A 13,302-nucleotide genomic window follows, 5' to 3' on the forward strand; every position below is an offset into this window, starting at 1 on the left:
ACACACATATATATACACATGCAAACTCATACGTCGAAGTCAGAACTTTTTGCTCAAGTGATTTTAACGTCCCATTTCGCTCCGTCGCTCTCAATTCCGTTGACGGTCTCGTTGAATGTTGCCATTTCAAATGCATTGTGGAATCTTTTGGGTTTCCATTCCAGTAATTGTGAATCGAACTTTCGTATTTTGTGAGGCCTGTAATTATTGCAAATATATTTTGAAGACACTGATGCACTGTAAACTGTCTGCCGATGAACAAAACAAACCTCGATCTTCTTGTTGGATTCGATATGAAACATTGTTGTCTCGAATTGCATGGCACCACTGACCAAAGTGTATCTTCGTGTGTGCACTCGGTGAGAGGTTAAATCCTCAGAGAGGAGTGTGATACGCGTAGTGAAATTAAGGATTGTAATAACATTAGTGTTGACACCATGGGAAATGCGTGGGCTTTGTATGTGTCAGATCCTCAGGGTACTCCTCAGCCAATGAAAGAGCCTTCATTTGATCCGTTGCTTGGTTTCCCTAATGGGAGAAAACAGAGAGGTAATAACGTATCGCCCAAGCTCCCATTGAATTGTAGTAATTTTAACAACAGTGATGACAACTGATGATGGGTTGTTTCAAATAGAATAAAAAATGAATGGAGATTATTTTCGTTTGGCATTGAACGCTAGTTAATTGTGTAGCTGTCTAATCTCATTCTGCGATGGGTATATTAAGTTGCAGTTTAGTCGTAAGTAGTGGGAAATCCAGGTACTCCTGTTTGTGGCTGTGCAAAGGGAGGTACGGGCTCTCTAATTTTGGTATAAAATTATATATGGTTTTAAGCCAAATATGTTGACCGTAAAACAATTACTTATTTCAATGTTACTCCAAAACACGAAGGCAAAGGTAGTCAAGGTTTTCACCCTAAAAGTGTAGCAATAAGCGCTATTTTCAGAAGTTCTAATTGTAACAAACAGAGTCCTGTGTGAGATTTCACATTATAAGCATTGTAATACTCTACTTGAGTCATATGAAACTTTTGCTCCTGGTTGAAATTTGTCACTGACCTTTCGCAGTTTTAACTATGACATTAACAAATTTAGTATTAGACAAGTGCACCCATCCGTTAGATTATGTGGGAGGGGGCCAGGCCTGGGTGTATGTTTTATTTTTAATATTTTTTTTTTTTAAGATGAATGGTGACTTGTTAAGTCATAAAATGTTAAAAACCTATGTAATGTAGACTTTTAGATAGATTTGTTGAAACAAAAACACTTGTTTACACTTTTTTTTCTTTTCCCCATGAGCTGGGTGGCCCCCATAGCTCATAGGTGTGAGTGCCCTTGGTGTTAGAAATAATTAGTCTTCAATAACTTCTAATGACTCTCCTATGTTAAGAAAGAGGCACTGCTCTTATGAAACACAATCAAATTTCTAGAGTGATACTAAGTGCCACTTCTAGTGGTTGTGGGTTTCTCCTTAGTTAACTGTGTAGAAACCGTGTATTACGAGTGCTCAGCAGGCACAAATTAAGTTAAAAGGCAAATGCAAAACATAGTGGTTATCATTACAATGGTATATAGTTTATTTAGTTAATTTACACTGATTTAAGTGGATGTGGTTAAGTTCCCTCCCAAGTGTTTCAAGTACTGAACAGTTAAAATAACAGTTTTTATGTTGGGGTGCAAGACCTTTGGCTAATCAAGACCTGTAGGAAACTTTTAGTCACATATTGTAATTTTCTTTAGAGACCCTATGTGAAGAGACAGCTTAATGAAATACAGTGAGTTATATGGAAGCTACTATTTAACTAAAGCAGGTGTTGAATCTACGGGTAGCACTAGTTAGTTTTGGCCCTTGTCATGAAATTGGTAATAATGAACCGCTTTCCAAAATACAGTACATGTAGAATATGCACTGTAACAAAAATTATGACATAGCCTACCATTCATTGACTTTGCCAACATGCAACAAAACTATCTTGAATTATGCTTCACATTTGGAAAAAAAATTTATAAAAGAATAATGTTGTCAGTGTCTTTTCATATCTCGTTGTGTGCATGTGACATCACACGCATCATTATTGCCACAAGTCAAAGCCAACAACCAGTAGCACTCTTGTTTGATAGACCCAACATTGTCATATTTAATGTTGTTCCTTAATATTGTTTTAGTGATGCTCGCCACTGAAGAAGAGATGATATCGGCCAAGATTCCACCAGAAAATCGTGATTACTGTGCTCATCTATTAATCAAGTACCAGGCTTGCAGAGCAGATGTTTGGCCATGGGCTTACAAATGTGCACATGAAAAGCATGCGTACATGACCTGTGAGTTTGAGGAGTAAGTATTTAACAAGTCCAGAACATATTTACCGTTCTTAAGTTTCTTACCTTTGCCGCAAATAATTTATATCAATATTAACAGCAGTGCCTCTAGTCAACATGTTTTCTTTTAACACTTCATGTAAAAAGCAAAAATTTTTGATCTACTTTTCCCATTTGTGAATGCCTAAGTTGTCATATTAGCAATAGGTGATACTTAAAATACTGTTACAGTCATGCCATTTAAACAAATAATGTGCTCCTCACTGTTAAATTTATAAAAGGATTCTCCTGCCATCAAAAAGGCAAGTGTTTGTCATTCACCTTCCAATTAGGATAGTCATTAGAGAATTGTTAAGGTTTCATTCCAGTGTGTTTACAGTAATTTAAAACAAATGAATACTGTTAGTGCTTTGTTACTGTAATAGCCAGCCTCAGTTTCATTGTGTAACCTGTTAAGCACAGAAGAGATCTGTGCAGTCTGGATGTTACTTGTGACTATAACGTATTTGTTTCTTTGGTGGCAGTCGACAGGATTTTACTCGCCCAGTGCCAGATCACTGAACAAGCAGTGCTACAAATCCCTTACAGAAACTGTGACAGTTTCACAGCTCAGTAAAAGTTGTGCACTCTTGCGGGCATCTATTTGTGTTTTAGCTGAAATCATTCCTCACAACATCCCATGTCTTTAGTTTCCTTTCAAAGTCTTCTTTAATTTGTTCCTACCATCTCTTTCTTGGGCATCCGACTGGTGTTCGTGTGTGTGTTCTGGTAAATTCCTCTCAAAGTACTGTTGGGAAATTGTTAGGTTGCATTAATTTCACATGACATCGGTTCCATTTCTCCATGGGCAATTAAAGATATAGTTCTCTCCATATGTGCTTTTATTATTTTGTTGTTGTCATTATACAAATTAGATTCTTTGGCACCTCTGTGGATGAAACAGCATTTTTCACTGCTATGGGAACGGCCAGGTTTTGTTTCTTGTAATGCCAATGATTTTACCTTGATAGAGCTGTATTCCAAACAACTGCATGAAGGCAACAGAGAGACTATTGTACAGCTGTTACACTTCAACCAGTGGCGCTACTATCTGCTCTACATATGGAGATGTCACCTTGCCTTCTTCGTCTGTTATTTGAACTAACGTTGTCATTTTTCTGTCATGAAGTTGCACAATGCCTGCTTGTTTTCTACAATGGAACAGTAATAGTTGGCCAGTTAAGTTGATTCAGTGATTTCTGTTTAAAATTATTTCAGTCTTTGACCATTTGTGTGGCACAATTTAAGTAGCATCTACACTTAGCTGATATAAAATATACTTAACATTTTCCAAAATACTCATCAGTTATGTCACATAAGCACTGCAACTGTTTGGAACTGGCAGTAGCTGTCTTATAACGAAAAATATGGAAAAAAGTAAACATCAGGTAATACTAGAGTACACTGTTTCAACAACTCCTTTTGAACTTAATTGGATGTGTAGGCATAACTGTTACAGTGTTTCGCTTCTCATCGTGTTTTAATATTTGGCTGGGTAAGGAGTGTTGAATTGTGAGATTTTCCCACATTTTGTATTGGCTACTTTTGGAATTTAGTTCCCATATAAATCGGAAAGAAGGTTACCATGCTGCCAGTGAAAACTGATTCCTGGTGTGCTTTCTCATACTCATATATATGCCTGCACTAATTTTTGTCTTGATTCCTGTTTCTCTTTGGGTGCTGTTTCAACAAGGCAATGAATAATAGCCTACTTTAGCCATTATCATAGTACACAGCTAATGTAATAATTAAATTGGATAGATAAAAAGTCTACTCACCAAGCAGTGGCAGAACACACACATAAACGAAGGTTCTAAGTAGGCAAGCTTTTGAAGCCAGTGGTTCCTTCTTCAGGTAGAAGGGTTGAAGTGGAAGGAAAAGGGGTGGAGGAAAAGGACTGGAGACATCTAGGAAAAGGGGTAGATTTCAGGAAAGTCACCCAGAACTGCAAGTCGGGAGACTTACTGTACTGGATTAGAAGGAAATTCTTTCTTTCTCATCCAGTGCAGTAAGTCTCCCCTGACCTGCAGTCCCCCAAAATCTACCCCTTTTCCTAGACCTCTTCAGTCCATTTCCTTCATCCTCTTCTTTCCACTTCAACCCTACTGCCTGATGGAGGAGCCATGGCTCCATAAGCTTGCCTAATTTCAACCTTCTTTTATGTGTGTGTTCTGCCGCCACTTGGTGATTAGATTTTGTATCTATCCAATTAAACTGTTGTCAAAAATTGACAGCTGATATAATTACATAGATATTTTTAATTCAACTTTATACACAAACTCACACATTCAAAAACTCTGTAGGCTCTTGATTGCTATGCACACATGTGGATTATATAGTGACTGACACACACATTCCAGTTGCTTTTTTATCTAGGCTTGAGGTCCTTCTAGGGAAGACATCCATATTAGTTTCCATAAATCAAAGAAAATTATAACTACAGAAATATGACAAAACTTTTGAAAAGTGTAGATAATTTAAGGTGGCGTAGGTAGAATACGAATACACCATTACAAGCTAAAGTTTAATGTAAGTACATGCTATGCTCATGTAATCTTACAGGTCACATGCCTTTATGTCAGTGCCCCACATGGCACAACAATTAAACATTGACCAGTATTTCAGTTTGGCTGCCTCAGATAGCACAATAATTGAACTCTGACCAGCATTTTAGTTTGATCATAGTTATTAGGGTCTATTCATGTTGTCAGCATTAATTCACAGTATAATATGCGTGAATCAATATTTGAGCTAAATAAACCAATGGCCACATAACCCTTTCAGGTACATAAGAAAATCAAAGGGCTAAATACTTAGTCATCCACCCCCATGTTAATTGGAAGGTTTATAAACAAAATGTTATTATTTCAAATATTTTTGTTTGTACTTCTGGAAAAAATCTGGGATATGTTTGTCACTGTGTACTTTAAAGGACAGTTATGGAAAAAAAGACATATTATATATCAAAGAAGTACAAAGGCTATGTATCTGTTGCCTGTTTGATGTGAAATTCCGCAAAACAGTTTCTGCTTTAATTAACACATATATTAACACCACACTGCCACAGATATTCTAAGTGTGCTTTTTAATAAGCTTTGAAGCACAATGAACACATATTCTCACCTTCGATTTTATCGTTCAGTACTCTAAACTCTTTGAATTACAACACATTTCTAATCTTCTTTAGGTCTTTATGGCTAATGATAAATTCCTTTATTGACTTGAGTAGTTGCTGATTAGACCTCTTGGAATATATCATCTGAACTCTAGAGATGATGATGTTGGTTTGTCCTGTTTCTGCTGTCAATGTTGTATATATTATATATGTATTGTTCACACCAATGTCAAGAAGGTCAAAGAAAATTCTCAGGTAATACTTAATTTTTGCCTTCCTGTCAATCTCATGAGTCACTTTCTTCTGATCCATGAGGTACACCCCTCCCATCAACTTGTTGTACTTCACCACAAAGGGACACTGAACACTGATCTTCTCAGAACCAAACTCACACCCCTTCACAGTTGTATTTGGTATGGGGGTAATAAAACTAGTCAGTAGATAAATTGGTTTGGTATCCATCCAGTTGAGGATTGTCAGTGTGTTGCTAATAAGACTGTGTGCATCACTGATTTTCATTTCTTTGTCTGGAGGGAAGGACATAAGGATGTTTTTGCAGTTGGTGTGTACTGTTCCTCATTATCTAATATCTTATAAAGGAAGGTAATGCTGCAGAACAGGAGAGTTAAAAAATTATCTATGTAAATTCCACATCCTGGTCTGGATATAGACTTTTGCCAGTTGTAGAACTACTGACTCACCGAGACCTATTTCAGGACATGAGTTATTTCTGCCAGTTTTTAAATCAAATAGATGACCTGTGTCTGGATGACACCTCTGCCACATTTTGAAACCCTGTTTGATATACTATCATATAATATGCCATTTTAACCAGAACACAAGCTAATCAACAGATTGAGCCCTAGTTGCTCTAAGAAATTCCTGAAAGGTTTTTTCAAATGATCAATTACAGCTTTTACTTTGTATGAAGGATCATCCTTTATTGATTGCTCTTCATTGTTGGAAAAATGTAAGTTCTTTTGAATGTCTTCGTATCAGTGTCGTCATAATCTGAGTTAGATAAGGAACATCTAAATCGGGCTCAGTTGGCAGTAGGTTCTAACTGTATGTAAAATATAAGGTACCTCATTATTAGGTTCATGCCAAAAAATGCCTTCATTTCATCTTGAGTTGTGCTGAAAGCATTGCCAGTTTGTTCTGCTTATTGAATACATTGAGGAATTAGCATATCTTGCAACATGGCTTTTAGGCCCATTATTGAAGAAAAAGGCCAAATTGGTTTGGTATCCCACAATTCTCACTGATATTAAACAAAAGCACTTTCCCAAATTCATCATTCACATTGATTGTCCACTTCTGAGTAAACATAATCTGTGAAGTTTTCCCAAAGTTGATATTTCCTTGTCTTGTTCATTATACAGCAGCAGCTTTTGTGTGATAACATGTTTATGCATCTGGTCAGCATCATGTTTATTTTGTACCTCATGGTGCTTTTTCTTTGGGAGTTCTACCCACACAATGAAGATACATAACCTGCCCCCGGATTAACTCTCCCTGAGTTCAGTATCTCTATCTTGGGCACAGCACTGGAGCAAGTTGACAATTTTTCATATCTTGGAAGCTTCCTGTCTAAATGGTGTACTTGCGAACAGGGTGTTGCTAAGTGAATTTGGGCTGCCAATGCAGAATTCAGATGGTTAATGCACAGTATTCATGAATAAACAGCTAAAACTGCATACCAAATTCGGATCCCGTATGGCTGTAAAACATGGTCATTATGGCCATGATATCCAAACACTTCAGTGCTTCCACCAGCAAAAAAATTACACACATCTGGAATATTAAGTGGGAAGACCATGTGACCAACACTGTGGTTCTCGAGAAAGTGTATCTAAACAGCATTGGGAACCATCATTGCTGATAGATGGTTGGGCCAAATTCATCACATGAATGATACAAGGCTTCCGTGCCAAATCCTTTATTGGGAATCAATCTGTGGCAGTAGACCTCGTGGAGCACCTCTTAAGTGCCTGAAAGACCAGCTAAAATACACCATGAAGATGACTTTTATAAAAATACAAATGTGGGAAGAATGTGCTGTCTGTCAACTTGTTTGAAGAAGACTGCCACAGACATCAAGAGGCCAAGTGACAGGCAAGAAAGCTCCATCAATTACAACCCATCCACCTCCAAACATTCATCAGAAATACATTCACAAGTTGGGTTGAAATGCTCATTCTGTGCAGGAAGAAGTTTAGCATACTCTAAATTGAGTTGCAGCCAATGACAGACTCAGCAGTATGTCCCTCCTGCCATCATTTGCACACCATTGGCTCAGCTTTCAAATTTTGTTTGCACACTGTTAAGTTTTCCTTCAGGATTGTACTGCTTCTCATTACCAATGAATTTAATTTGTTAACAGGAAGCAAGACATTAGTTTATTTGCAATGTGACCATGCCTAGTCATATGACTAGAGTTGCCAACTATCTCATTTTTTTATGGTATGTCCCCTATTTTAAGACACAAGTTTATCTCATTTTTGTTTGTTTTGTCCTGTAAAATTAGATGAACTCAAAATTTGTATAAAAGATAACATTTAAGTTTGTGGTACTGTCAGCCAGCAAATCACAGCATTCTCTTTAATACTATAGTAACCAATAGTCGAATATCTAAATTCACGGAACAAAAGAAAATTGCCTCACTTACAGTGTTTGAGGTCAAACAGCTGTTGATATTGTTTAAAATGTGTGATTTTGACGAAAATGTAGTTGGTTTCAGTTTTGCCAAAAATGAAAAAGTGCAAACAAATGACTTGTTATGAGATATCTTAGGAGACGTATTAGGTAAAGTCTGTGCATGGCAGAAGTTCAAAGCAATATGCTTGGTAAGCAACAGAATTACATCTGCCTCTCATGGAGGTAAATCAGACTTGAAACAGCATGCTAGGAGTGGAGGACACAAACTTAACGTGCCTCCACAAACTAAATCCCCTGAAAGTAATTTTATTTCTTCCGCCCAATTAGTCCTTGTGTTCCACATAGTCCAATATAATCAGAGTTTTTAAAGCACAGATTGTAACAATACGTTAATGGCTGATATATTTGATTATTCAAAAATTGCAAAGTGAATTTCATGTGGCAGAACCAACGCAGAAAGCCAGAGTATGAATGTGCTAGCCCCCAGATGTATTGGAGATATCCATAGTGAAAGTACTCAGTTATGAAGACCTGTACTTTTTGATTGCAAGTATTCCATTAACAAAGGTAATTGTAAATGCTTCCATTGTGTTTAAGATGTTTCCCAGTAGAAAATGGGATGGAAAACAAATTGCTAGACTTTTACAACAGTGCAAATGGATCTGCTAATTCTTTTCATGAAGATGTCAATAATATAATTAATCAGAGCAGTTTAAGCATGTACAAGATACCTTTGTATTTTGCTGATAGTAGTAATGTAACTAATGGTTGTCATAAATGTCTTTAAGCTACTTGAATTTACAAATGGAAAAAAATTTTCATCCAGTTGTGTGCAGAAATTGGGCACAATACAATGATATATGACAATTACTGCCTGAATGTTGATGTGGAATCTCTTGTCATGAAAGTGTATGACCATTTCTCTGTATGTGCTAAGAGAAAAGTTGGAAGGGCGGGTATTGAATGGAGAGAGATTAAGGCCTGTACCAGCTCACTGACTTTCTTTGGATGCTGCAGCAGATTGACTGCTTCATAAATGGCCTGTTATTAAGTCATTGCAAGTCACTTGTATTTTGATCCTGAAAACGGTACGAAGTGTGTGTGTGTGTGTGTGTGTGTGTGTGTTTTGTTCTTCAGTGTTACAAAAATTTGTGTAGAATGTCAGTATCTTTGAAAGAGATATTGTCTCTGTTGTACAAGCCTATAAGCGCATGTCGTTATTAAAGCTAAAATTAGAACACAGAAGAGCAGATAATTTTTTTGGATTTTCAGTTAGAAATAATTTGAAACATTTCTTAGAGTCTTGCAGAAATAAAATTGAAAAAAGTTTCTTGCCGTTCTATGCTAAAGCTGTTCAGTACCTCTCACATGCTTATGATTTTTCTGAAAATAATGTTGCCAAAGGCCCACAAGTTAAGAACCTGGAGGGAGGGAGGGGGGGGGGGGGGCAGCTTCATCTGACAAATGACCTTGGTATGGAATAATATGAAGAGTTTTGCATCTGTAAGATGATCTACATGATATTTATGGATGGGAAAATAGTTTAGTAGAAAAATGACCATGTTATTATGAAGGAACATGGTGCAGCTAACCTAAAACAATTCAGGAAATTAATGTTCTTCATTTTGAGTGTTACAGGTTGCAATGCATTTGTTAAACATGTATTTTCTCCATGGCGAATAAATGGGCAAATACAAGAAACAGATGTTCAACTTCTCTTATGAAGAACGAGCTTCTAATTAGCATTAATAATAATATGTATTGTAAAGAAATCTATAATGTGGTGAAAAATGACTTTGCAATCTTGAAAGCAGCTAATTCTGACATGTCAGTATTTTTGACAGTTCTTTCGCATTTCCGAGCAGTTCCATATTTTGGTGGAATGTCCCTTGTTTCGTTGTTGTAAAGATGGCAACCCTACATGTAACAAAGTTGTTTCCACTATGACTGGGTCTACCATTTGCCTACCCAAGTAAGAATTTGATACGGGATAAATAACATCAAAATTGAATGTTGTGGAAGTAACAATATAATAACATTAGCATCTGATTTGTAGAGGAAGTCGTGTTCATTTGTAGCTGAACCTGTGGATGCTGGACATGTAGTTAGCATATCATCACCTGACCATCACTGAAAGAGTTTGACTGTTGCTTCCCATATTATCCCAATTCTTTTCTGGTAGGTACAAGTGTGTCTCATAATCCACGAAAATGAGCACATTGATGGCAGCCAGTAAGGCCTACATGGGATAGAACTGATCAACATGCCATTGTCTTGTGGACTGGAAACTGGCATAGAGGTGGAAGGTCATGTGCACATGGAATATGGAACAGCCGAAAGGGAGATGAAAGAAGTTACAGTTAGTAAAAGGTAATGTTCATGTATGGTGTTCCTCCTTCCAGTAACTGTTCAGGGCTGAATTAATTTCAGTGCACCACTTTGTAATATTGCCATTGTACATATTATAGAAGGCTGCAATGTTATTGAAAATATTGTATGTTCTGATAATACAACATTTGTAAATTGAAATATAACTGTGCCCTATTAGGTGACAACTAAACAGGGGTCATAAAATAAGCTAGAACTATGGCAAAACTGTTAGGATTGACACTTTAATGTTGAGAATAACTGATTGCCTATTTTTTGTTTAATCATCATCCAGACACACAGAAATCTTTTTCATAAATGATCATCTTCCTGTAATGCTTCTAAAAATTTTGTGCCCAGAAAACCAACCATTTATGTCATTATTTGAAATGTTACTGGAATGTCTTGTGTTTGAGATTTCAATGCTAGAAAATAACTATCCTTGAAAGAAAGTAAATATGAGGTGAATTTTTGAGCAATTTCACAAATAATTGGCTTTTGTATGTAAATGCCTGAAATATTCTGGCAGGCAGAGAAGTGTATCACTATCAGAGCAGTACCAGCATGTTTCTTTCCTGCATGCTTTGCCAGTAGATTGTTGCGTCTTCTTTGAAAAAGTTTTGCTGTCCTGTATTGGATGCTGTTTCATCTCAGTAGCAGAAATTTAACAGGAAGCGGTAGTTCTGTCTGTTGCCGATAGTCATAGGAACGATTCTTCAGCCAGTGTTGTGCCTTTCTGGAAGAGTCCACCAATTTCTTCAGACTGTTCCTGCTCTGATATTTCTCATTCCAACCCAGTCCTTCATCTAGTTTCCAAAATTTCTTACTCAACAGATGTGACATACTTGCAACAGAAATACAGAAAAGAGGCAAAAGTGGCTTGTGCACCATGAAACATTTCAGCCTGAGCTATACTAGAGTGCAGTCATTTGAAGGCAGTGTTGTGGCCAGAATTACACTTGGGCTTGGTTGCCAAAATGTTGAAGATATGTATTGGAGATTTTTTATGATAAGGGAAGTGTTCAGGGTACTGATTTTATGTACAGCTTAGTGCTGTTTTAATGACTATAATAGTTTCAACCACAATTATCTCATATTTCAATGTTAGGCCTTTGGAGTAATGCCCAGGGACAAGCAGTTTTCAAGAAATGATTTGTGTATTTATGAATTTGTATATAACACTTTATTTACAATTCATCTGGCAATGTGGTTACTGAAAACCATACTGTTCAGTGCTAAAACATAAATATTGTTATAATCAGCGTAAAAGTGCTATATTCCGTAGACAGTTTCTTATGATTCAACCACAATGGTGGTTTCATTATTACCTTAGATAGTAGATTCTTTCTTAAAACATTATCTTTTAAATCTGTGATGAATGAAGAGATTTTATACTCCTAAGTCAGATACAGCACAGTATTTCAATAATGTAAGTGGATAAGAGTGTAAAATTCACATTGCATGGAGCCCGATATATTTGTCGCATTCCTGGCATGATGCTTAATGTGGCTGAAAGAATGAGATGCTCTTTTACTATAAGTCAGAAGTTTATAAATTTGGGAAGTTATTGTGACAATGACTTGTTTCTAATCTGTATAATTTAGTTTTGACTGCAAATTGCGCAGTTCCATTAATTCTTCCTTTATAAAGATTTATTAGTGTTAATGCAGCTGCTGAAATAACTTTCATAGAAAAAAATTATTTATTGCATGTTATGAGTATTACAGTATTCATTGTTTTGCCTTTTAGCTATGTTCTTCGCATGAAAGAGTATGAACGAGAGAGGAGACTGCTGCAACGACAGAAGCGCATTGCTGCCAAGTCCCACAAAGAGGAATTAGAGGAATGAAGTTATTCATAGTTTGGTGCCTCACATGAGTCGTATTTGTATTTTGTTGCATATATGTGTATATAAAACTTGTTTACTTTAAAAGAAAGTGTGTTTTAAATTTTTATTCTTCATAGATATAATTGAAAACTATAACGAAAGTAATTAACTTATAATTCTAATAACCTACCATTAGGGTTGCACATACAATACTATTATTCAAATGTATGAAAATTTTTTTTTGTATAAAATTTAGATTGTTACACTATGGGCAGACTCCACGTTGCCAATGTGCTACACACAGCCATTTTGGAGACATTTCAGCTGGTGAAAAATTCCTGCCTCATTGAGCAGAAATTTAAATATTTAGCGTAACTGTGTCATACAAAGGTCTTCAGTTGTGTGAAACAGCTCTCATTATGTAGATTGTGGTATTTCAAATCAATACTCTCTGCATTCTATTCGGAGCTTCAGTAATAGAGGCAGAGCCCTTCAGATATGCGCTCCTCCGTACTATGTCTTGAAAGATAGGAGGCATTTTAATGATCAAACACGTAACTTCCAATGAATCAATACCATGGAAAATCACAAGTTGAATTTTATTTTTTTAAATACATTTTCCTTATACACACATTGAAAGAAAAGTCTTACAACACAGACTTTTTCCAGCCATTACTATTCAATGTGAATGAGATTCATTCTCACCTCCAAAGTTACTGTGTTGGAAACAGATATTAAGGTGGGACTGCCTGATCTGCTCATAAATTATTGAGCTGGAACTGAAGAGGATGATCTATACGAGGCTCAGTGCAGGAGTGGCTTAACCCCAACCAAGGTGTTATGAGGAAATAATGCTAGATAGTTCTTGGCATTGTCAATTATTCTATAGTTCCATTTTCGCTGTGCATTGACGTGACTTATGTATACATAATATTTTGTACATGAAATAACTGTGTCCAGGATGGTCAGAAACAGTC

General features: G+C 36.4%; 1 protein-coding gene across 1 annotated transcript; it reads left to right on the top strand.

The window, feature by feature from the left end:
• The first annotated feature begins 330 nt into the window (after positions 1–330).
• On the top strand, positions 331–12,434 carry LOC124607244 (NADH dehydrogenase [ubiquinone] 1 beta subcomplex subunit 7). Its single transcript, XM_047139519.1, has 3 exons — positions 331–549; positions 2,166–2,334; positions 12,247–12,434. Exons 1-3 carry the CDS (start codon positions 438–440, stop codon positions 12,344–12,346), a joined length of 381 nt encoding a protein of 126 aa, XP_046995475.1. The 5' UTR covers positions 331–437; the 3' UTR covers positions 12,347–12,434.
• Positions 12,435–13,302: the final 868 nt, after the last annotated feature.

Source organism: Schistocerca americana, chromosome 3 (genome assembly GCF_021461395.2).
Source record: "Schistocerca americana isolate TAMUIC-IGC-003095 chromosome 3, iqSchAmer2.1, whole genome shotgun sequence".
NCBI lineage: Eukaryota > Metazoa > Arthropoda > Insecta > Orthoptera > Acrididae > Schistocerca > Schistocerca americana.